The sequence below is a fragment of the Oncorhynchus masou genome, chromosome 1 (genome assembly GCF_036934945.1).
Source record: "Oncorhynchus masou masou isolate Uvic2021 chromosome 1, UVic_Omas_1.1, whole genome shotgun sequence".
NCBI lineage: Eukaryota > Metazoa > Chordata > Actinopteri > Salmoniformes > Salmonidae > Oncorhynchus > Oncorhynchus masou.
In genome coordinates this window covers 63,716,471-63,742,395 of record NC_088212.1, presented here as the reverse complement: position 1 = coordinate 63,742,395, position 25,925 = coordinate 63,716,471, and the positions used below count along the sequence as shown (strand labels likewise).

At 43.7% G+C, this 25,925-nt stretch overlaps 1 protein-coding gene and 1 pseudogene across 1 annotated transcript; both read left to right on the top strand.

Moving 5' to 3' along the window:
• Window positions 1-6: 6 nt before the first annotated feature.
• LOC135541212 (U3 small nucleolar ribonucleoprotein protein MPP10-like) lies at window positions 7-6,522 on the top strand (annotated as a pseudogene).
• A 702-nt stretch (window positions 6,523-7,224) lies between these two features.
• LOC135547961 (IST1 homolog) lies at window positions 7,225-17,931 on the top strand. Its single transcript, XM_064977167.1, has 10 exons — window positions 7,225-7,323; window positions 7,983-8,079; window positions 9,366-9,546; window positions 11,303-11,390; window positions 11,798-11,881; window positions 13,319-13,429; window positions 14,294-14,449; window positions 14,785-14,910; window positions 15,462-15,507; window positions 15,631-17,931. The coding sequence occupies exons 2-10, from the start codon at window positions 7,992-7,994 to the stop codon at window positions 15,801-15,803; spliced, it is 1,053 nt and encodes a 350-aa protein (XP_064833239.1). The 5' UTR covers window positions 7,225-7,323; window positions 7,983-7,991; the 3' UTR covers window positions 15,804-17,931.
• Window positions 17,932-25,925: the final 7,994 nt, after the last annotated feature.

Sequence of the window (25,925 nt, the reverse complement as noted above, 5' to 3'; positions counted from 1 at the left end):
AAAACGATGGCTACCAGGGACATAGGTAACACGTTGGAGGGCTGTTTAAAGCTACTCAACATTAAAAAAACTGCACATCCAGAACATTTTCTTATGTAAGTGCAACATTTTTATAATATCTCGATATGTTTAACTTAAAATCAATTAATTCACTTGCTGCCATCGTTACACAATGCTAAGGCTAGCTAGCATATATCAAATCAAAGTTTATTTGTCACGTGTGCCGAATACTTTTTATTTATTTATCCGTTATTTTACCAGGTAAATTGACCGAGAACACGTTCTCATTTGCAGCAACAACCTGGGGAATAGTTACAGGGGAGAGGAGGGGAATTAATGAGCCAATTGTAAACTGGGGATTATTAGGTGACCGTGATGGTTTGAGGGACAGATTGGGAATTTAGCCAGGACACCGGGGTTAACACCCCTACGATAAATGCCATGGGATTTTTAATGACCTCAGAGAGTCAGGACACCCATTTAACGTCCCATCCGAAAGATGGCACCCTACACAGGGCAGTGTCCCCAATCACTGCCCAGGGGCATTGGGATATTTTTTTAGACCAGAGGAAAGAGTGTCTCCTACTTGCCCTCCAACACCACTTCCAGCAGCATCTGGTCTCCAATCCAGGAACTGACCAGGACCAACCCTGTTTAGCTTCAGAAGCAAGCCAGCAGTGGTATGCAGGGTGGTATGCTGCTGGCGACAGGTGAAGGTAGACCTTACAGTGAAATGCTTACTTACAGGCTCTAACCAATTGTGCAGGGAAAAAAATGTGTGTGTGTGTGTCTGTGTGTGTGTGTGTGTAGGTAAGTAAGTAAGTAAAGGAAAAAAACGGTAAAAAGACATTTGAAAATAACAATAGCAAGGCTATATACAGACACCGGTTAGTCAGGCTTATTGAGGTAGTATGTACATGTAGGTATGGTTAAAGTGAATTTGCATATATGATGAACAGAGAGTAGCAGTAGCATAAAAAGAGGGGGTGGTGGGACACAATGCAGATAGCCCGGTTAGCCAATGTGCGGGAGCTCTGGTTGGTCGGGCCATTTGAGGTAGTATGTACATTAATGTATAGTTAAAGTGACTATGCATATATGATAAACAGAGAGTATCAGCAGCGTAAAAGAGGGGTTGGGGGCACACAATGCAAACAGTCTGGGTAACCATTTGGTTACCTGTTCAGGATTCTTATGGCTTGGGGGTAAAAACTGTTGACAAGCCTTTTTGTCCTAGACGTGGCACTCCGGTACCGCTTGCCATGCGCTAGTAGGGAGAACAGTCTATGACTGGGGTGGCTGGGGTCTTTGACAATTTTTAGGGCCTTCCTCTGACACCACCTGGTGTAGAGGTCCTGGATGGCAGGCAGCTTTGCCCCAGTGATGTACTGGGCCATACACACTACCCTCTGTAGTGCCTTGCGGTCGGAGGCCGAGCAATTGCCATATCAGGCAGTGATGCAACCGGTCAGGATGCTCTCGACGTTGCAGCTGTAGAACCTTTTGAGGATCTCAGGACCCATGCCAAATATTTTTAGTTTCCTGAGGGGGAATAGGCTTTGTCATGCCCTCTTCACGACTGTCTTGGTGTGTTTGGACCATTCTAGTTTGTTGTTGATGTGGACACCAAGGAACTTGAAGCTCTCAACCTGCTCCACTACAGCCCCGTCGATGAGAATGGGGGCGTGCTCGGTGCTCCTTTTCCTGTAGTCCACAATCATCTCCTTAGTCTTGGTTACGTTGAGGGATAGGTTGTTATTCTGGCACCACCCGGCCAGGTCTCTGACCTCCTTCCTATAGGCTGTCTCATCGTTGTCGGTGATCAGGCCTACCACTGTTGTGTCGTCTGCAAACTTAATGATGGTGTTGGAGCAAGCAACCATCTGCAAGCATTCCCTGTTTGGTTAGCTAGAACATGTCATCAAATATTCTTAAAGATAGCCCAGCAGCACCGATTCACTTGATTCTAGTAATTTAGCTACCCTTGATTAGTGTGGGTACTGGGATAGAACAAAACCCTGCATGCCCTGTGGTTTTTAAGGCCAGGGTTGGTTGAAGAAGACTTAACGTTATTAACCACTACTACTTGAAGAATACTGTTAACAACAATTGCTTTTTGTATTGTTTCTGTGTGTATAGTGTTCACTTAGTGAAGACAGAAGAGGAGATGAGAGATGGAGATTTGGAAGATAAAGATTGGCAAGGAGAAGAACCACCCATGCTTAAAACTGCTATGGATGCTGTGAGAAGGGATAACACAGACGAGGACTCTGATATAGATTTTGATGTGGACGCATTAGAAAAACAAGCTCAACAGAAGAAATGCTCAGCAGGGAGAGAGTCAAACCACTGGGTCCTCCATCAGAGGTTGATGACCAGTTCTTCAAGCTCTCATAGATGGAGTCCTTTCTGGACGATATGGACAGAAGGAGGGGAAGGAGGGGGATGGTGATGTAGACTACTTCCAGGACTTGCCCTCTGGAGTTGTTGATGATGGCGTAGACCTCTTCAGTGAAGATGTTTCTTCCAAAAAAAAACAAAAAAACAAGCACAGTATGTATCATATAGTTTTTCTCTCTGCCAGACCTAGCTACTATTCACCTACTTGTGTTTGGTGGTGTTTCTGGTCATTATTGTAGACAAACACACTGAATTCCTATTAATGTACTATGTTCTTTCTGTAGCTGAAAAGTTCCAGGAATCTGAAGTACAAAGACTTCTTTGATGCTGTGGATGATGATCCTGCGCAAACAGCTGACCAATCAGATGCAGAGGATGAGGACAACAGTATGGATGGACTGCAAGAAGATGATGATGATGATGATGAAGAAGAAAATGAGTAAGTGGCTGATGCAGGAATCTCATGTGAATGTCATGGTTGGAATTGCATTAATAGGGAATATAGGGCAGGGATATTTATTTTGTACTTAAGATAAGAGTTGTTTGTTGCTTTGCTGTTTTAGGGACTTCGTTGAGGATGACAGGTGACCTTTAACCTACCTGCAGAAAGTGATGACAGTAAGGGAGAAGACATGGCGGACATCTTTGGAGGAAAGTCTCAAAATGCAACAAAACCTGAATCCAAATTATCCTTTGAGAAACAACAAGACAAGGCAAGCTTTTCCTCGAGGGCTGTTTTAGAATATCTAAATTAGGTTGGGTGTCATTTCATTTACTATTTTTTTCATCTGCCGTATATATAACTTTATGTAGCAGACTAATGAAATTGTAAATTCTTACCTTACACAGATGGCTGAAAAGATCCAGGATTTGGAAAAGGCTGCCATGGGAGAAAAGCCATGGCAACTAACAGGAGATGTCTGCTCAGACTCGTCCAGAGAACAGCCTTCTTGAGGTGGATGTGGCATTTGACTCGGCCTCCAGGATGGGTACGAACCACATGCTTGTCAGTCTGTTCAGTTTAAGCTGTCAGTCCCATTGGAGAAGGTTTAGTATTTTACTTACTGCAAGTTTGTGTGTCGGAGAGGGTGCTTGTTCAGTCAGGTAACATTTGCTCTGTTTTCTCTCAGCCCCTGCTGTAACAGAAGAAACCACTTTGCAACTGGAAGACATCATCAAGCAGAGGATTAAAGATCAGGTCAGTGTCTAGACGGGTCGGATGTTTAGCAACAAACAACGCATGCTCAACTATGGGGCAAAACAGACTGGGTTGGCTTAGATGTAAACTATATTTAGTCGCCAATGTTTAATGAAAACATACATTTTCACAATGAGAATTGTCTTTCAAGTATATCGTTATAGTTGTTGGTTAGCTAGCTAGTGAATTTGAGCCATTTTAGCTTAGACATCAGTCAAAACACCTCAAAACAAGACATAGTTTCGAGAACAAGATGAAACTAGCTGAAAAGAGTCACCTATGATTCCCCGCATGGCAGCTTCTTGTCATTGTTGATAACTACTGTATCTGGCCATTCAGAATCACAACAACACACCAACGTCTGCACCATTTAATTGCGTGCATCATTTTCGTGACGTTGTCAGCTAACCCGTCTCTAGAGAACTCAATCTTGACAACAAACTGAACAACTATTTTCAGTTGAATCCAGCTGAATATGTCATCATCGTTTCATTGTGAGTAAATGGGTCGAACAAGTATAGGTCTATTTCTTTCCGATGTAACCACTTTGGGACATTTCAACGGCAATTTTATTTTCTGACTTGTATTTTTTTCCAAGGTATGGGATGATGTGGTGCGCAAGGAGAAGCCTACGGAAGAGGTATTTGAGTACAAGAAGAGGCTGACTCTGGACCATGAGAAGAGCAAGCCGAGCCTTGCAGAGGTTTATGAGCAAGAGTACCTCAAGCAGAATCAGGTAGTTATTCCATTATATTTTAGTGTGAACATACTTGGCTTTTCTCTATATTGCAATTAATACATTTTTTGTTTGTTGAATGACTTATTTATATCTATTTCCCTTGTATTTCAGCAGAAGACAGAGGATGAAGAAAACCCAGTCCATATAGAAATTCAAAAACTTGTGGATTCTCTATTCCTTAAACTTGACGCTCTCGCTAACTTCCACTTCACACCCAAACTGGTGAGTTTTCCTGTCAATGTTTCCATGTGCCCTGGATACTGCAAAGCTGCAGCTGGCTCAAAACAAATCAGCATGCCTTGCCCTTAACTGCACACACAGAACTAACATCAGCAACATGATAGTCTTTCATGGTTAACGGTTGAGGAGAAATGGACTTCTCTACTACTTCTCTTCTAGTCTTTTTAAGAAACAGTTGTGTGTTGACAATGCCTAACCTTTTGTATAATCTATTTGCATACACTTCAAACAGACATGCATGAAACTCCACTATGGGTTTCTTCATGGTACCCAAACCAAAAACAGATTTATTGTGTCACTTAGTTATGTATAGAGCTATGTCATTGTGGAACGCTCTGCCACCAGAGGTTACACAGGCAAAAAGCAAGTTTAGCTTTAAAACATCATCTTGTATCACAGCACTGCTCCTCTTTCTAAAGATCTAATTGAACTGTACCGTATATATGAATAGTGTATAAGTAGTATTTTTGTTGTCTCTGTGTCTTTCCTATATGTAACTTTAAAAAAAATAAGTAATGTCTTATGTTCTTGTCTATTACTGTTCTGTACTTTGTCATGTATTTGTACGTTTTATGTGGACCTCAGGAAGAGTAGCTGCTGCATGTGGAGTAGCTAATGGGGATCCTAATAAATTAAACACTGTAGCATTTGCATGACAACCATAATTTATGCTTGTCTTTTAAATATGGTATATTTAAGCAATAAGGCACGAGGGGGTGTGGTATATTGCCAATATACCATGGCGAAGGGCTGTTAAGCACAACGCAACGTGGAGTGTCTAGAAAATACATGTTTTTTCATACCTGTGGTATACAGTGCTATACAAGAGCTTTCAGACAATCAGGGTTTGAACAAACCCGTTTATAATGAAGGATTTTGTACAAATGGAAACGCTTTTTACACCATATTGATAAGTTTGACCTTTTCTTTGTGCCCTGCAGCCTGTTCCTGAAGTGAAAGTTGTCTCCAATTTGCCTTCTATTGCTATGGAGGAAGTTGTGCTAGTAATGCCACTCTATTGGCTCCAGAGGAAGTCAAGGTTAGTCATACATCCCTTTCCAATATGTTTCATGTTATGAGAAATCATATTCTAGTAGAGTACACTGACGCGTACAAAAGCATTCAAGTGTTGAAGTCAACCAATGTACTTCTGTGTTGTCTACCATATTAGCCTTTTAGTAGATTCTTCTGAGGACAGGGTAACACTATTTCCTTTCTGATCTTAGGAGAAGAACAGGGCTGGCTAGGTGCTGGTTGACTCTGAAAAGACCTCCACAGACAAGAAATGAGAGAGATGCAAGAAGAAGAAGGTGAAGAGCATCAAGATGAAGGAGAAGAGACGGAAACTGAAGGACAGAACTGGAGAGAATAAGAAACAATCAAAGGCAGAGGTGGCAGAAAACCTCAAACTCACAAAGGGAGGCAAAGCAACATTATTAAAGGTCAGTGTTTTCTTTCTCTCTTCATGTCTCATTTTTATATTTAGTTAACCTTGTCTTTCAAATGCAAGCACCTCCATTATATTTCTTTGTGATCAATATAGACTGACAAGGCCATTGTGTTCTCCACACATTTTCATTTTGTATTTATTACAATAGCTAGGATTCAACTGTCTGTCACAGTTGCAAATAGTTTTGTAAAAATATGTATTTTTTTATTTGTTCTCTGTTCAAGGATAAGGGGAAGGATAGCGCTCTGCTCCTCCTCTGCCTTCTTCTCCCAACTACAAGACCAAGTGAAGAGCCAGATCAAAGGAGCCAAGGACCCGGGCTCCAAGAATAAGAAACACAAAGAAGTCTCAGCCAGCAAACTCAAGTTGTAGCATTTATTATGATAATTCATATTTCTTGGTACAGATTTTTTTAAACAGGAAGCTGCAATTTGTTAAACAGTGGTCGGTAGTTTGTAATTTGCAATAATAATAAAAAAAGCAAAGCTTGTCATGCTGTAATTTATTCTGACTTTTTGTGACCAATTAGATTCACACTTTTAATCTGTTCAGCTAATCGATCTGTGGGCAGCAGGTAAAACATCTGCTGATGTGCCCATGGGCAAGACACTTAACCATAATTTGCTCCAGGGTTGCGATACGATTATGGCTGACCCTGTAAAACGGGTGCCAAACTCGTTCCATGGAGGACCTAGTGTTTTTTGTTTCAATCAAGACCTAGAAAACCAGGTGAGGGGAGTTCCTTACTAATCCATGAGCCAAAACCCGCAGATACTTGGCCTTCCATGGAATGAGTAGACATATGCTGTAAAACCACATTTTGTTGCACCTATCCAGTGTATGTGACAAAACATGTATAATTATTTAGCTAAATAGTTGATTCAATGAATGATTATTGTTCAAGGTTCACACTACTACTTGCAGCTTCATTTCAGTGAGTATTTAAAAGGGCTTTTCTGATCTAAAAATGTTGATCTGTGGGGTGTAGTTTTGAAACTCAGCCTTGCTGCCCTGTGCAGTTTGACCAGCTATATTGTGGTCGTCTTCCTCAAAGCATATCTGGCTATGTAGCAAGCGTACTGTATATTTATGGCATTGGGTCTAATTTCTTTGAAATCTAGTTTATGGCTCTCAAATCCACTATCGCCTTCTAGTGGTGTAAACAGCAGGTGTGACACGCCCACGTTTTGCACATTTCCCGTGACGTCACTGCCTTTTTCGGTGTTATTGAATGAGGAAGAGTCGCATTCACGGAAGTCAAGCAACTTGATAAGTTGCTGTTAACCTAGCTAACAGGTAATGTCAAAAAAATTGTGTTCATTAGATATGAAATGTAAAGTATAATATATACGATGCCTTTTATTGTTTGGTCGTTTTTTAAGGTAACTACTGTAGCTAGCTGGATACGTTTTATTCGAACAGCACTGCTTTGTTTATCAGACGTTAGCTAGCTATCTTGCTAGCATAGCTAACAACTAACGTTAGTAGTTAACTATATTTCTTCATCCTTGTTGTGCAAACTAGCTAGTTAGCTCACTATTTCCTTTACTATGTGATCCATCAACATGGATTTAGTTAATTAAAATGTTTATATTTCTGAAGGCGATGTAAGCTAGTTAGACGGTTATTGGTTTCAGAGGTAGATACTGTTAGCTTTTTAGCTAGTTAAGTTAGCTACATAGCTCAATGTCTGTCAGTTTTATATGTCCGCTCCAGTCCTACCTGCCTGTAGTTACTGGTGTGGCCATCAACCCGCTCACATGATGGTGATGACTCACTAGTTTCGAAACTTCTCCTTATTCCCTCATCTCCTTCATCTTCACGTTCTCTGAACAAAGGATAGGTGAAAACAATATGGTGGGTGATGACAGTATGTCAGTGTGGCAAAGAAATTGTCATACTTGCCAGTATGTATTGGCTCCTCTTTTCAATACCAACTTATTTTGTTTCCTTAGCTGGCCATCATGCTTGGGGGAGGATTCAAAGCAGAAAGACTCCGGGTCAACCTCCGATTGGTGATCAATCGCCTGAAGCTCTTGGAGAAAAAGAAAAGTGAGCCAGGCAACAACAGTACAAGTCAAAAGTTTGGACACACTTACTCATTCCAGGGGTTTTCTTTATTGTTACTATTTTCTACATTGTAGAATACTAGTGAATACATCAAAACTATGAAATAACACATGAATTCATGTAACCAAAAAAAGTGTTAAACAAATCAAAATTTATTTGAGATTCTTCAAAGTAGCCACCCTTTGCCTTGATGACAGCTTTGCATTCTTGGCATTCTTTCAATCAGCTTCTTGAGGTAGTCACCTGGAATGCATTTCAATTAAGAGGTGTGCCTTGTTGAAAGTTAATTTGTGGAATTTCTTTCCTCAATGCATTTGAGCCAATCAGTTGTGTTGTGATAGCCCCATCTTCTTCTTCTTGGGGGTAGCCCCATCTTCTTCTACTTTTACCTATTTGGTAAAAGACCAAGTCCATATTATAACAAGAACATCTCAACATCAACTGTTCAGCGGCGACTGTGTGAATCAAGCCTTCATGGTCAAATTGCTGCAAAGAACCACTACTAAAGGACACCAATGATAAGAGACTTGCTTAGGCCAAGAAACACAAGCAATGGACATTAGACCAGTGGAAATTGATCTGATGGGTCCAAATTTGAGATTTTTGGTTCCAACCACCGTGTCTTTGTGAGACTCAGAGTAGGTGAGATGATGATCTCCTCGTGTGGTTCACACTGTGAAGCATGGAGGAGGTGTGGGGGTGCTTTGCTGGTGACACTGTTAGTGCTTTAGAATTCAAGGCACACTTAACCACCATAGCTACCACAGCATTCTGCAGCGATATGTGGTTCCCACCAGATGCCCGACCTCCACAATCACCCGACCTCAACCCAATTGAGATGGTTTAGGATGAGTTGGACCGCAGAGTGAAGGAAAAACAGCCAACAAGTGCTCAGTGTATGTGGGAACTCCATCAAGACTGTTGGAAAAGCATTCCAGGTGAAGGTGGTAGAGAGAATGCCCAGAGTGTGCAAAGCTGTCAAGGCAAAGGGTGGCTACTTTGAAGAATCTAAAATATATCTTGATTTTTGTTTTGGTTACCACATGATTCCATGTGTTACTTCATAGTTTTCATGTCTTCATTCTACAATGTAGAAAATAGTAAACATAAAGAAACCCTTGAATGAGTAGGTGTGTCCAAACCTTTGACTGGTACTGTACATGCACACACAAACACTGTGCAAGCTGTAGTCTCTGTTATTTAACATTTGTGTCTCTGATTGTCTGTAAAATAAATGCTTACAGAATGGATCTTCTGTCCCTTTGTAGCTGAGCTAGCTCAGAAAGCACGGAAGGAGATTGCAGACTACCTATCAACAGGAAAGGATGAGCGAGCACGGATCCGTGTGGAACACATCATCAGAGAGGACTACTTGGTAGAGGCCATGGAGATCCTAGAACTGTACTGTGACCTGCTGCTGGCTCGCTTTGGCCTCATCCAGTCCATGAAGTAAATGAGCCTGCCTAGAGGACTCGAAAGATTCTCCTTGTCCAATTGTTTCTTTCCTTGCATCATGTCTCCTTGCTGCCTCCTCAAAACACATTGGATGAGGTTAGAGAGGGGAGGAGCCTTGGGACTTCTCTTCCAATGCATTTTGAGACGGAGACGAGAGAGGATGCAAGGAATCGAGTAAAGGCAATTGAAAGAAGAGCCAAAATTTCTCCTGGTCAAGGAAAAACTCCTTTCCCTATTTCGGAGTTTATCCTTCAGGGCTCGACATTAACGCTTGTCCGGGACAGGTAAACAATTAGTTGGACAAGAAGAATATAGATTTACTGTAAATTGTCTGGAAGGACAAGCTAAAAAATTTAATCCTAAAATTGCGCCGATCAGTTTTGCGGTCACGAGGTGATCAAAGCTCAGAGCCCATTTGTTGATATTCCTTGCTAGTTAGTGAGTTATTTGCCCACTGACGGTACATTTTTGATTAGCGAACAGATCATACGGCCATGATTATCCTGGAAAAATCATGTGTACATCCCTGCATTTCTGCCAGTGTGATTGGGCCTGAGGGGAGAGATTGTCGCAGCTAGACTATGGCCTATAAAATAATGATACACTAACAGATGGACAAGTTAGCCAATTCAAAACATATCATGTAGCTTGGCTGGTTATCTTGGTAGTTAAGTATTTTAGCTAATAGCATGTATTGATGTCCGGCACTCCTGAATAAATGACCGTCGTGCAGTTGATGAACGGGTGCGTTAACCTACTCCTGTTATATATCATTTTTTTAAATTAAAAAGCATCTCAAACACTCTTCAACACTGGGCATGTCATTTTGACAGTGTTAAAAATATTCTTATAATAGCTAGGGCTGGGATGAAACAAGTGTCACAATATTTCTTCCATGAGAACCCAAAGCAGTCCCAACACTTTGGTCCTTTAAAAACCGTCTGTATGTAAAATATTGTGTGCTATAGCTTGTAAAATACAGAAATATGACTCAGGATGAAAAATAGGGCTGTTTTCCTAAATCCGCTTCGTGTTTCCTTGCCCCGATAATGACGAGTATCGCCCCGGTCCTAAGAGTAGCCTAATTTTGAAATGACTCCTATCCTGTCAATAGATCTCCACAGAAACCTTAATATTTCATCCTTACATGGTTATAGATTAACATGTCTTAGAGTTACCTTGCTTTGAAGTAGCCTACTTAAGCCATTTGATCCCTTATTCATTAAATAGTATTTGGTTGTAATTGTAAAGTTTAAAAATGATTTGTGTTATTTAAGGATTGCCAACTATCCTCCAGGAGAGCCTTAAAGGGCGGCAGGTAGCCTAGAGCTTTGAGCTAGTAACAAAACTCGCTGGTTGGAATACCTGAGCCGATGAGGTAAAAAATCTGTCATTGTGCCTTTTGAGCATGTTACTTAATACTAATTTGCTACAGGGGGCGCCGTATTACTATGGCTCAATCAGTAAAACGACACATTTCACTGCACCTATCTGGTGACACAACCTTTGTATTTTTTTAAGGGTCTGTGTTCTATTTTGAGACAGTCTGAATATGCAGAGGGTGGCTTACATTTTTCTGATTCTCTGTATGGTAATGATAATTGTTTTTTAAAGGGGTTCCTTGCATCATACAACCCCATGTTAAGTCACCCTTTTGGCCCATGATGTTACAGACCATTTTTAATTTGAGCCTTCAGACAAGTAAAAAATCTGTCAAGCCCTTAACACCTATTTGTCTGTTTCTTGAAAGGGAGCTCGACCCTGGCCTGCAGGAAGCTGTGTCCACTCTCATCTGGGCAGCCCCACGTCTGCAGTCTGAGGTCAACGAGCTCAAAATTGTGAGTAGTATGCATTGTGCATTAACATGTCTAGCATGTATAGTCTCTTGGATTAGTCTTATTATACTGCCTAATTGAAACACTTGCATCCTGCCCCTTACCCAATACACATGTAACTATTGAACTATAAATTGTGCCTTCCTGTATTATACTTATGTTACAATGTATTATTCTATTCAACTGCCATTTACTTTATGTTCGTATTTTTATCTTTTATGTTTTATTGTTTCATTGTCGAAGAAACCTGCAAGTAAGCATTATGTTGTGGACCATGTATACCATGCATATCCTCTACATAGGACTAATAAAACTTAACTAGTCCTCAGTAAAAAATAAGAAATAAATGTGTGCATTTTGTACACTTTTTGCTGTGTTGTGATCCTTGATACTGTGCTTTCTCCATCCAGGTGTCTGATCAGCTGTGTGCCAAATACAGCAAGGAGTATGGCAAGCTCTGTAGGACAAACCAAATCGGGACAGTCAATGATAGGGTATGCATTTTTAGATGGTCTGCTTTAAGATACAGTACCTGTCAAAGTTTGGACACACCTACTCATTCAAGGGTTTTTCTCTTTACTATTTTCTACATTGTAGAATAATAGTGAAGACATCAAAATGATGAAATAACACACATGGAATCATGTAGTAACCAATAAAGTGTTAAACATATCCAAATATATTTTAGATTCTTCAAAGTAGTCACCCTTTGCCTTGATGACAGATTTGCACACTCTTTGTGGTATACAGAAGATAGCCCAATTTGGTAAAAGACCAAGTCCATATTATGGCAGGAACAGCTCAAATAAGCTAAAAGAAATGACAGTCTGTTACTTTAAGACAGGGTCAATATGGAACATTTCAAGAACTTTGTACGTTTCTTCAGGTGCAGTTGCAAAAGCCATCAAGCGCTATTATGAAACTGGCTCTCATAAGGACCGCCACAGGAAAGGAAGACCCAGAGTTACTTCTGCTGCAGAGGATAAGTTCATTAGAGTTACCAGCCCAATAAATGCTTGACCGTTCAAGTAACAAACACATCTCAACAGCCACTGTTCAGAGGAGACCGTATGAATCAGGCCTTCATGGTCGAATTGCTGCAAAGAAACAACTATTAAAGGACACCAATAATAAGAAGAGACTTACTTGAGACAAGAAACACAAGCAATGGACATTAGACCAGTGGAAATCTGGTGTCCAAATTTGAGATTTTTGGTCCAAACACTGTCTTTGTGAGACGCAGAGTAGGTGAACTGATGATCTCCTCGTGTGGTTCCTACCGTGAAGCATGGAGGAGGTATGGGGGTGCTTTGCTGGTGACACTGTCAGTGCTTTATTTAGAATTCAAGGCACACTTAACCACCATAGCTACCATGGCATTCTGCAGCGATACACCATCCCATCTGGTTTGCGCTTAGTGAGACTATTTTTGTTTTTCGACAGGACAATGACCCAACATACCTCCAGGCTGTGTAAGGGCTATTTGACCAAGAAGGAGAGGGATGGAGTGCTGCGTCAGATGACTTGGCCTCCACAATCACCCGACCTCTACCTAATTGAGATGGTTTGGGATGAGTTGGACTCTAGAGTAAAGGAAAAGCAGCCAACAAGTGCTCAGCATATGTGGGAACTCCTTCAAGACTGGAAAATCATTATTCATGAAGATGGTTGAGAGAGTGCCAAGAATGTGCAAATCTGTCAGCAAGGCAAAGGGTGGCTACATTGAAGAATCTCATATTTTGATTTGTTTAACACTATTTTGGTTAAATGAATCTGTGTTATTTCATAGTTGATGTCTTCACTATTCTAAAATGTAGAAACAATTAAAGAAACCCTTGAATGAGTAGGTGTATCCAAACTTTTGATTGGTACTGTAGATATGTGTTTTGTTTCTGCCTGAAACATTTCCCTGTCTCTACTTTACCCCATAGCTCATGCACAAACTGAGTGTAGAGGCTCCTCCTAAGATCCTGGTGGAGCGCTACCTCATTGAGATTGCCAAGAATTACAACGTGCCCTACGAGTCAGACGCCATGGTCAGAGTGAGTATCTGATGATGATGACAACCTGTCTGCCTCCTGCCATTGACCTGTGTGCCTGTCTCCCTGTGCCCACCCCCTGACTGACTCTACTATTTATATACTACCAAGTCTGGAACCAACAGGACCCTGAATAGCTTCTAGCCCCAAGCCATAAGACTACTAAATAGTTAACTAAATACCTCCCCGGACTATCTGCATTGACCCTTTTTGCACTCTTTTGACTCATCACATACACGGCACTCATTGCCTGTCCTGTTGCCTAGTAACTTTATTCCTAGTTATATGTACGTATCTACCTCAATTACATTGACCCAGTACTGGTAATCCGTGTATATAGCCATGTTATCAGTACTCATTGTGTATGCATTACTACTTTACGTGTTATTATTTCTCCGTTTTCTTTCTCTCTGTTGGGGAAGGCCCGTATGTAAGCATTTCACTGTTAAAGCCAATTTATGCTTCATCTGAAAATGTGGTCAGAGGCTTCGTATGGAGGGTGTGACGCTCATTGCGGAGCCTCCGGAAGCATGCAGGGGCCAAGTCAAGCTCCGTGCCGTTTCGCCGGGCACCTCTCAAATTTTGTAACAATGCAAAGGGCTCTGTTTAGCACCGCATTGACATGATTGGTTGATGGTGTGTGGGGGAGGTCCTGTATAAATACAAACTCACTTCCTTGACAACTGCTCTGCTGCGCGCGAGAAAGTATGAATGCACCGACTTCTGCAGAGGCCATATCACCATAAATGCTGCACGGCCAATGCAGACGTTGGATTGATCATGCAGTCCTTTTAGTCTACACCTGTTGTTTACGATGCTTGTGACAAATTACATTTTATTTGTACAACCCCCCCCCCCCCCACGCAGCCGGAGGTGTGTAAAGGCGAAGAGGCTGACCTCATAGATGTGGACTCTGACTTCAAGAAGCCAGGTGGTGGTGGTGGTGGCGGCTTCACCGCTGGAGCCATGCCTATGCCCATGGGCCCCCCATCAGCGTTCAGCTACCCAACACCCAAAGGAGCAGTAAGACTTTTTTTTTTCTTCCCAAAAGTGGCTTGAATGACACCACTCCTGTTTGGAGAGAGAGTTGCTTACAGATGGAGTCCGCAGTAGGGGGAAACGGCGCCACTGACCGCTGTTGTTCATGCAGCATGGAAAAAAGTGCTGTACGTATGTGCTTTTCTGTCGCGTGTGCGACGTCAGAGAAGAAAACAGTGTTAGTTGTTTGAAGTAACTTTGTTGTCGTAATATCTCAAACAGACATGGCTGTTTCACCATTAAGGATTCCAGCTTTAATAAATATAGAGATGTTGATTTATGAATGTGATGTTTTTATTTATATTCGTTTTCTTCTTTAGATGCCCGGCCTCATAGGGTTCAACGGCCCCTCTGTTGGCACATATGATGCCTTTAACAACTTCCAGCCTCCAATGAGAGGAGGGCACCCCCCTGAGCTGCCCAGCTGCCCCCCTACCTACGAGTCTGTAAGTGTCAGAGCCCCCTGCCCCTTCTGCTTCTCCAGACAGATGGACAGCCGGCCAGTTCACCTTTCAGGGAAGAGGAGTTCATTATAGTTTGCTTGTGCCATCGCTTGTCTCTGCAGCACAGTGCTATGATACAGGGACCTGATAGAATGTGGAAACGGTCATAGCTCGTATTAACTGTTAATCACTAACCTTGTGCTGAACTGCATACGACTGTCTTTTGAATGCTCTGAGTGATTTATAATATGCTGAAACCGATCTACTTGCTGTCAAACTAGTATGTTACTGGATGTGGCAGGGAAGCCATGTTCTTCATAGTGAAGTGAATGCAATTTGAGGTTAATTATATTATTAGCTCTTGCTTTTTGCTCATTCTTACCCCAGCGGTGTTGACTTTCTCAGCAATGCACTACTTCAATAATTATTCCTCCTCCAATCACATACTAACATACAAAACATTGTTTTTCTCTGCCTTCTCATGTATCAATACAACTTTAACAGTTCAACATGCAGGCAGGGTAGAGCGATCATGATGGGTGTGTATTTTTCAGATTGATGAGCTGTCTATTAAACCTTCTGATCGTTCCCAGGTGTCTGGTAAGTTGTTTTCAATTAATATTTCCTTTCCTACACGTCACATATAGTATTGCTTTCTTTTTGCATAACGGTTGCATTGGGGTGTATTTGTAATGTCAATCTAAACATATGTTCTTTCCACAGGCCCCGGGCCTTCATCCCAGATCTACGATAACAACGCCCTCCCTGAGCTGCCCTCAGTTCCCGACACGCTTCCCACTTCCTCCTTTGGAGTTGGACGAAACACTGCGAGCTCTGATGACATCGACTTTGATGACCTGTCACGGCGCTTTGAGGATCTGAAGAAGAAGACCTAATCCTTCGGTATCCCATCATGCTCCTCTGTGTTGTCAGTCACCGCAGTTACAGGATCAGGAAATGTTTAAATATTTGGATTGGCATCCTTTGCAGTGAAACTCTCCTCACTGTGTAGTTTTACTGATGTTAACATGAACTGTGCCTCATTCAAACACACGTGTATGTCTGGCACACTGAAGGTGAAGGCCCTTTAGATCGCTATTTGACAGTACAATTTGCAGTACACTTTATTATCGACTACGTCCAATCAACTGGACCATATAGGTGTCATCTTTATATGAGCACTTTGGATATAAAATGGCCTTCCTGATAGTAACTAGTACTCTATGTAACCTCTCAATCTTTCTCGTTGTTATGGTTGTCACCTATCCCCTTGACTCACAGTATGAGACAATATTTGGTTAGTAATCAAATGGTCCCAACTAATAATGTCTCTCGACCAGAGACTGGATTGAGTAATCCAGAATGTCAATAGTGTGTCGTTGGTGGGTTTCATGAACCTGTTTTTTTACCTGTCACTGAATCGCCTACTAGAAAAAACTGTTTTCTGGCAAACCCATTATGTCGAAATATTCAGGCCTAGGACATTTTCAAGACCGGGTGCTACGGCCTATGATGGGTTTTACCCTCATTACTCTCTGGCTCTGGATCTTTGGTGACTTCTGAAACCGGTTCTTTGACATATCTGTTACCTTACATAGGGTGAAGGGATTTAATTAGACTTGATTGATAAAGTGGGGTATTGAGATATGAAATACACAATGCTATTTACAGGAATGATTGTTTTAATTGTACAGTAACCATATGTTGGTAGGAGGTTGAAGGCAAGAGTTGGAAAATATTTTTATTTTGTACATTTGTTCTAATAAAATCCACTTGATGTTTTAAAGAGGATTTAGTTTAACCCTATACATGCACTTTCCATGTTTGTGTAAAATAACCCATGCAGTGTATTGGTGACTGGAATGCATGATTTCACTGGTGACAGAAATTATACTCTATGGAAAACCATTTGACCATGTAAGTTTGATGTAAATACGTCCCTCAAGTGTGATGGGTTCTTCTTCCTCTGTGTGTAATAGAGGTTTATAGTGTGATTCAGTATGTTATCTATGTATGTGCGCCACACTGCATTTACCATCATCGGAGACCTTCCCATTCTGTAAGTATAGTCAGACTATGTACACGTAACATGCAGTGGTGGAAAAATCACCCAATTGTCATACTTGAATAAAAGTAAAGATGCCTTAATAGAAAATGACTCAAGTGAAAGTCACCCAGTAAAATACTACTTGATTAAAACTCAAAGCATTTGGTTTTAAAATACTTAAGTATTGAAAGTATAAATAATTTAAAATTCCTTATTTTAAGCAACCAGAAAACACAATTCTTGTGTTTTTAAATGTTGTGGAGAGCCAGGGACACACTCCCAACACACACATAATATACAAACTAAGCATTTGTGTTGAGTAAGCCCACCAGATCAGAGGTGAAAGAGATGACCAGGGATGTTATTTCGATGAGTGTGCATTGGACCAATTTTCTGTCCTGTTAAGCATTCAAAATGTAACGATTACTTTTGGGTGTCGGGGAAAATGTACAATATTATTTGGGGGGTGGGGGGGTATTGAAGTAAAAGTTGTCAAAAATATAAATAGTAAAGTACAGATACTCCAGAAAATGACTTAAGTAGTACTGTAAAGTATTTTTACCTAAGTACTTTACACCACTTGTAACATGCCTATTTCTTAATTTATATAATCTTTGTTAAAGTTAGTTTAAAGTTTTTTTATTTTATGAACATGTATTGAATCTTGGTGATGGAAGTAGTTTTGATAAAGGAGAGAAACAGGCCTGGATTTGCTGTTCCAGTCTTATAGCTTGTTTTCACTCATTTACTATGGATGGAAGTTAGGACTGTCTACTCCACCATCCTAAAATAAGACTTTAACACTACCGTACAGTGACCCGCTCACTGCTTTGACTGCTCATCCTCTTAGGTGTAATATAGGATTGTTTGAAGAGTGTTTGATATTAACTTCGATTTGCAAGTGTACTGTATATCTTGTCACAAAACATATTAGCCTATGTTTTTTATGTCTAATAAAGGACATATTTCTAATTGAAGTTCTGGGGTGGCTAATTTTCTTAGACGTAATTGTTTCTGTGTCATATCTTTTCAAGTGAATAAGTGCTACTGTAATCAAGGAAGTCGGTTGGTAGTGCAGTGTAGATACTAGTGCTGCCACTAGAGAGGGTAGATTACCAGTGTTAGTTGTTTGCAGTAACTTTGTTGTTGTTGTAATATCGCCAACAGACATGGCTGTTTCACCATTAAGGATTCCAGCTTTAAGACTGAAATATAGAGATGTTGATATGAATGTGATGTTTTCATACATATTCGTTTTTTTCTTTAGATGCCCGGCCTCATAGGGTTAAACGGCCCCTCTGTTGGCACATATGATGCCTTTAACAACTTCCTGCCTCCAATGAGAGGAGGGCACCCCCCTGAGCTGCCCAGCTGCCCCCTACCTACGAGTCTGTAAGTGTCAGAGCCCCCTGCCCCTTCTGCTTCTCCAGACAGATGGACAGCCGGCCAGTTCACCTTTCAGGGTAGAGGAGTTCATTATAGTTTTCAAACACACGTGTCTGTCTGGCACACTGAAGGTGATGGCCCTTTAGATCGCTATTTGACAGTACACTTTATTATCGACTACGTCCAATCAAAACTGGACCGTATAGATGTCATCTTTATATGAGCACTTTGGATATAAAATGGCCTTCCTGATAGTAACTAGTACTCTATGTAACCTCTCAATCTTTCTCGTTGTTATGGTTGTCACCTATCCCCTTGAGACAATATTTGGTTAATAGTCAAATAGTCTTAACTAATATTGTCTCTCGTCCAGAGACTGGATTGAGTAATCCAGAATGTCAATAGTGTGTCGTTGGTGGGTTTCATGAAACTGTTTTACCTGCCACTGAATCGCACTTGTTTTCTGGCAAACCCATTGTGCCAAAATTTCCAGGCCTAGGACATTTTCAAGGTCGTAGCACCCTGTCTATGTCAGGTTGAAGCAGTGCTACTGTAATCAAATTAACTCAGTTGATAGTGCAGTGTAGATACTAGTATTGTCACTAGAGGGTAGATTACTATATGAACAGTGACTGGTATGCCTCAATGGATGAGGCAGGTAAAGGGTTACACACAGGACACAGAAACTAGTCTCCTAAGCCTTGAGGGACCCATCTCCAGGAGAGCAGGGTTTCATTCAATGACCTTGAAAATACTTTGAAACAAACAGAAAATAAAAATAAGTGTACTTCAACTAACTTTGAAGTGGACCCTTCGTTTTAGGAACTTTCCCAAGGTTTGAGCTTGCAGAACATGACGCAGGATCCTGCAGAGGGAGGCTTGTTTGACACTGTTGTCTTGCGTAGATCTGTAGCATTGCAATGGGATGTTTTCCTGGAACTCAGGAGCTTGAGGCCTTTTTCAACGCTGTCATAACATTTTGTCTTGATGTGTTTTGCCAGTGGATGTAAGGGAGTTGGGGTGACTCGGTGAAGTGGACTGTCCCAACTGTACAAAGCTCTATGACATTATTACTTTCGATGATTTCTATGTGGAATGCCCACTCTCTGTGCCAGTTGCGTTAAAGTGGTTCAGAATAAGTCCCTCAGAGTCACAGAGGGCTGTTGAGGGGAGGACGGCTCATAATGTTTGGAATGGAGTAAATGGAATTGATGTGTTCGATACCATTTCATCCATTCCGTTCCAGGCATTACTGTGAGCCTATCCTCCTCAATTAAGTTGAACTGGCCTACTGTGCTCAGTCCTTATAACTTCAAAGAGAAGAGATGCTACATCAGAGTGGTCTTTGATCTGTGGCTCTCCAGTTGCATTCATGGTCACATCGCAGAGCATCCTGTCCTGTCCAGATTACTGTCTGAGAGGTTCTTTTTTTTACCTTTATTTAACCAGGTAGGCGAGTTGAGAACTAGTTCTCATTTGCAACTGCGATCTGGCCAAGAAAAAGCAAAGCAATTTGACACATACAACAACACAGAGTTACACATGGAATAAACAAACATACAATCAATAATACAGTAGAAAAAGGTATATATACAGCATGTGCAAATGAGGGAGGACAAGGGAGGTAAGGCAATAAATAGTCCATGATGGCGAAGTAATTACAATATAGCAATTAAACACTGGAATGGTAGAATGTGCAGAAGATGAATGTGCAAGTAGAGATACTGGGGTGCAAAGGAGCAAGATAAAAAAATAGTTAGTTGGATGGGCTATTTACAGATGGGCTATGTACAGGTGCAGTGATCTGTGAGCTGCTCTGACAGCTGGTGCTTCAAGCTAGTGAGGGAGATAAGAGTCTCCAGCTTTAGTGATTTTTGCCGTTCGTTCCAGTCCTTGGCAGCAGAGACCTGGAAGGAGAGGCGGCCAAGGGAAGAATTGGCCTTGGGGGTGACCAGTGAGATATACCTGCTGGAGCGCGTGCTACGGGTGGGTGCTGCTATGGTGACCAGTGAGCTGAGATAAGGCGGGGCTTTACCTAGCAGAGACTTGTAGATGACCTGGAGCCAGTGGGTTTGGCGACGAGTATGAAGTGAGGGCCAGCCAATGAGAGCGTACAGGTCGCAGTGTTGGGTCGTATATAGGGCTTTAATGACAAAACGGATGGCACTGAGATAGACTGCATCCAATTTGTTGAGTAGAGTGTTGGAGGCTATTTTGTAAATGACATTGCCGAAGTCGAGGATCGGTAGGATGGTCAGTTTTACGAGGGTATGTTTGGCAGCATGAGTGAAGGATGCTTTGTTGCGAAATAGGAAGCCGATTCTAGATTTAATCTTGGATTGGAGATGTTTAATGTGAGTCTGGAAGGAGAGTTTACAGTCTAACCAGACACCTAGGTACTTGTAGTTGTCCACATATTCTAAGTCAGTAGTGATGCTAGGCGGGCGGGTGAGGGCAGCGATCGGGTGAAGAGCATGCATTTAGTTTTACTTGCAGTTAAGAGCAGTTGGAGGCCACGGAAGGAGAGTTGTATGACATTGAAGCTCGTCTGGAGTTTAGTTAACAGTGTCCAAGAAGGGCCAAATGTATACAGAATGGTGTCGTCTGCGTAGAGGTGGATCAAAGAATCACCAGCAGCAAGAGCGACATCATTGATGTATACAGAGAAGAGAGTCGGCCCGAGAATTGAACCCTGTGGCACCCCCATAGAGACTGCCAGAGGTCAGGACACTAGGCCCTCCGATTTGACGCACTGAACTCTATCAGAGAAGTAGTTGGTGAACCAGGCGAGGCAATCATTTGAGAAACCAAGGCTGTTGAGTCTGCCAATAAGAATGTTGTGATTGACAGAGTCGAAAGCCTTAGCCAGGTCGATGAATACGGCTGCACAGTAATGTCTCTTATCGATGGCGGTTATGATATCGTTTAGGACCTTGAGCGTGGCTGGGGTGCACCCATGACCAGATCTGAAACCAGATTCCATAGCGGAGAAGGTACGGTGGGATTCGAAATGGTCGGTAATCTGTTTGTTTACTTGGCTTTCGAAGACCTTAGAAAGGGAGGGTAGGATAGATATAGGTCCGTTGTTATGAACTTGAGTGAAGACCCAAAAGCGGTTTTAACAGAAAACAGAGTTCTTTAATGAAAATACAGGAATGGCATAAATCCTCTTCCAACGTTGTCAGCGGAACAAAAGAACGTTAGTATAGTGCAGGATGCTCCAGCCAGGCAGACTCCGACAGGACAGGACAAGGTGGAAGCAAACGAGACGACAGCTTGCTTCTGGCATCAAAAAACACAAATAAGAATCAGACCCTGAAAGTAGCAGGAACAGAGAAAGAAATAGAGACCTAATCAGAGGGGGAAGAGAGAACAGGTGGGGAAGAGTGAAAGAGCTAGTTAGGGCAGATGTAGAACAGCTGAGGAATGAGAGACAGAGAAGGTAACCTAAAAAGACCAGCAGAGAGAGAGAATGAAGAGAAAGGACAGGAACAGACATAACAAGACATGACAGTACCCCCCACTCACCGAGCGCCTCCTGGCGCACTCGAGGAGGAAACCTGGCGGCAACGGAGGAAATCATCGATCAGCGAACGGTCCAGCACGTCCCGAGAGGGAACCCAACTCCTCTCCTCAGGACCGTACCCCTCCCAATCAACTAGGTACTGATGACCACGGCCCCGAGGGCGCATGTCCAAAATCTTACGAACCCTGTAGATGGGTGCGCCCTCGACAAGGATGGGGGGGGAGGGACGAGCGGGGGCGCGAAGAACGGGCTTAACACAGGAGACATGGAAGACCGGGTGAACGCGACGAAGATAGCGCGGGAGAAGAAGTCGCACTGCGACAGGATTAATGACCTGGGAAATACGGAACGGACCAATGAACCGCGGGGCCAACTTGCGAGAAGCTGTCTTAAGGGGAAGGTTCTGAGTGGAGAGCCATACTCTCTGACCGCAACAATATCTAGGACTCTTGGTCCTACGCTTATTAGCGGCCCTCACAGTCTGCGCCCTATTACGGCAAAGTGCCGACCTGACCCCCTTCCAGGTGCGCTCGCAACGCTGGACAAAAGCCTGAGCGGAGGGGACGCAGGACTCGGCGAGCTGAGATGAGAACAGCGGAGGCTGGTACCCGAGGCTACACTGAAAAGGGGATAGACCGGTAGCAGACGAGGGAAGCGAGTTGTGGGCGTACTCTGCCCAGGGAGCTGTTCTGACCAAGACGCAGGGTTACGAAAAGAAAGACTGCGTAAAATGCGACCAACAGTCTGATTGGCCCGTTCGGCTTGACCGTTAGACTGGGGATGAAAGCCGGACGAGAGACTGACGGAAGCCCCAATCAAACGGCAAAACTCCCTCCAAAATTGAGACGTGAACTGCGGACCTCTGTCGGAAACGACGTCAGACGGAAGGCCATGAATTCGGAAAACATTCTCGATAATGATCTGAGCCGTCTCCTTAGCAGAAGGGAGCTTATCGAGAGGAATGAAATGAGCCGCCTTAGAGAATCTATCGACAACCGTAAGAATAACTGTCCTCCCCGCTGATGAAGGCAGTCCGGTGACAAAATCTAAAGCGATGTGAGACCACGGTCGAGAGGGAATGGGAAGCGGTCTGAGACGGCCGGCAGGAGGAGAGTTCCCAGATTTAGTCTGCGCGCAGACCGAACAAGCGGCGACAAATCGACGCGCGTCACGTTCCCGAGTGGGCCACCAGAAACGCTGGCGAATGGAAGCGAGCGTACCCCGAACGCCGGGGTGGCCGGCTAACTTGGCAGAGTGGGCCCACTGAAGAACGGCCGGACGAGTAGGAACGGGAACGAACAGAAGGTTCCTAGGACAAGCTCGCGGCGACGGAGTGTGAGCGAGTGCTTGCTTTACCTGCCTCTCAATTCCCCAGACAGTCAACCCGACAACACGCCCCTCAGGGAGAATCCCATCGGGGTCGGTGGAGACCTCAGAAGAACTGAAGAGACGAGATAAAGCATCAGGTTTGGTGTTTTTTGAGCCCGGACGATAAGAAATAACAAACTCGAAACGAGCGAAAAACAGAGCCCAACGAGCCTGACGCGCATTAAGTCGTTTGGCTGAACGGATGTACTCAAGGTTCCTATGGTCAGTCCAAACGACAAAAGGAACGGTCGCCCCTCCAACCACTGTCGCCATTCGCCTAGGGCTAAGCGGATGGCGAGCAGTTCGCGATTACCAACATCATAGTTACGTTCTGACGGCGATAAGCGATGAGAGAAAAACGCGCAAGGATGGACCTTGCCGTCAGAGAGAGCGCTGAGAAAGAATGGCTCCCACGCCCACCTCTGACGCGTCAACCTCAACAACAAACTGTCTAGAGATGTCAGGTGTAACAAGAATAGGTGCGGATGTAAAACGATTCTTAAGAAGATCAAAAGCTCCCTGGGCGGAAACGGACCACTTAAAGCACGTCTTAACAGAAGTAAGGGCTGTGAGAGGAGCTGCCACCTGACCGAAATTACGGATGAAACGACGGTAGAAATTAGCGAAGCCCAGAAAGCGCTGCAGCTCGACGCGTGACTTAGGAACGGGCCAATCAATGACAGCCTGGACCTTAGCGGGATCCATCTTAATGCCCTCAGCGGAAATAACGGAACCGAGAAAAGGGACAGAGGCGGCATGAAAAGTGCACTTCTCAGCCTTCACATAAAGACAGTTCTCCAAAAGGCGCTGGAGGACGCGTCGCACGTGCTGAACATGAATCGAGAGAGACGGTGAAAAAATCAGGATATCGTCCATGTAAACGAAAACAAAAATGTTCAGCATGTCTCTCAGGACGTCGTTAACTAGTGCCTGAAAGACAGCTGGAGCGTTAACGAGGCCGAAAGGAAGAACCCGGTATTCAAAGTGCCCTAACGGAGTGTTAAACGCCGTCTTCCACTCGTCCCCCTCCCTGATGCGCACGAGATGGTAGGCGTTACGAAGGTCCAATTTGGTGAAAAACCTGGCTCCCTGCAGGATCTCGAAGGCTGAAGACATAAGAGGAAGCGGATAACGATTCTTAACAGTTATGTCATTCAGCCCTCGATAATCCACGCATGGGCGCAGGGACCCGTCCTTCTTCTGAACAAAAAAAAACCCAGCTCCGGCGGGGGAGGAGGAGGAGACTATGGTACCGGCGTCGAGCGAAACCGACAAATAATCCTCGAGAGCCTTACGTTCGGGAGCCGACAGAGAGTATAATCTACCCCGGGGGGAGTAGTTCCCGGAAGGAGATCAATACTACAGTCATACGACCGGTGTGGAGGGAGAGAAGTGGCCTTGGAACGACTGAACACCGTGCGCAGATCGTGATACTCCTCCGGCACCCCTGTCAAATCGCCAGGCTCCTCCTGTGAAGAAGAGACAGAGGAAACAGGAGGGATAGCAGACATTAAACAGGTTACATGACAAGAAACATTCCAGGATAGGATAGTATTACTAGACCAATTAATAGAAGGGTTATGGCGTACTAGCCAGGGATGACCCAAAACAACAGGTGTAAAAGGTGAACGAAAAATTAAAAAAGAAATGGTTTCGCTATGATTACCAGAGACAGTGAGGGTTAAAGGCAGCGTCTCACGCTGAATCTTGGGGAGAGAACTACCATCTAAAGCGAACAAGGCCCTGGGCTCCCCTAACTGTCTGAGAGGAATGTCATGTTCCCGAGCCCAGGTCTCGTCCATAAAACAGCCCTCCGCCCCAGAGTCTATCAAGGCACTGCAGGAAGCAGATGAACCGGGCCAGCGGAGATGGACCGGAAAGGTAGTGCGTGATCCAGAAGGAGAGGCCTGAGTAGTTGCGCTCACCAGTAGCCCTCCTCTTACTGATGAGCTCTGGCCTTTTACTGGACATGAGGTGACAAAATGACCAGCGGAGCCGCAGTAGAGACAGAGGCGATTGGTGATTCTCCGTTCCCTCTCCTTGGCCGAGATGCGAATACCCCCAGCTGCATAGGCTCAGCATCCGAGCCGGCGGAGGAGGGTGGCAGTGATGCGGCAGGTGGCAGTGATGTGGAGAGGGGAGCAACGGAGAACGTGAGCTCCTTTCCACGAGCTCGGCGACGAAGATCAAACCGTCGCTCTATGCGAATAGCGAGAGCTATTAAGGAGTCCAGACTGGAAGGAACCTCCGGGAGAGGATCTCATCCTTAACCTCGACGTGGAGACCCTCCAGAAAACGAGCGAGCAAAGCCGGCTCGTTCCAGTCACTAGAGGCAGCGAGAGTGCGAAACTCAATAGAATAATCCGTTATGGATCTATTCCCCTGACATAGGGAAGACAGGGCCCTGGAAGCCTCCTCGCCAAAAACAGAACGGTCAAAAACCCGTATCATCTCCTCCTTAAAGTCCTGATACTGGTTAATACACTCAGCCCTCGCCTCCCAGACTGCCGTGCCCCACTCACGCGCCCGTCCGGTAAGGAGAGAAATGACGTAGGCGATGCGGGCTGCGCTCCTAGAGTAAGTGTTGGGCTGGAGAGAGAACACCACATCACACTGAGTGAGGAATGAGCGGCACTCAGTGGGCTCCCCAGAGTAACACGGCGGGTTGTTGATCCTGGGCTCCGGCGACTC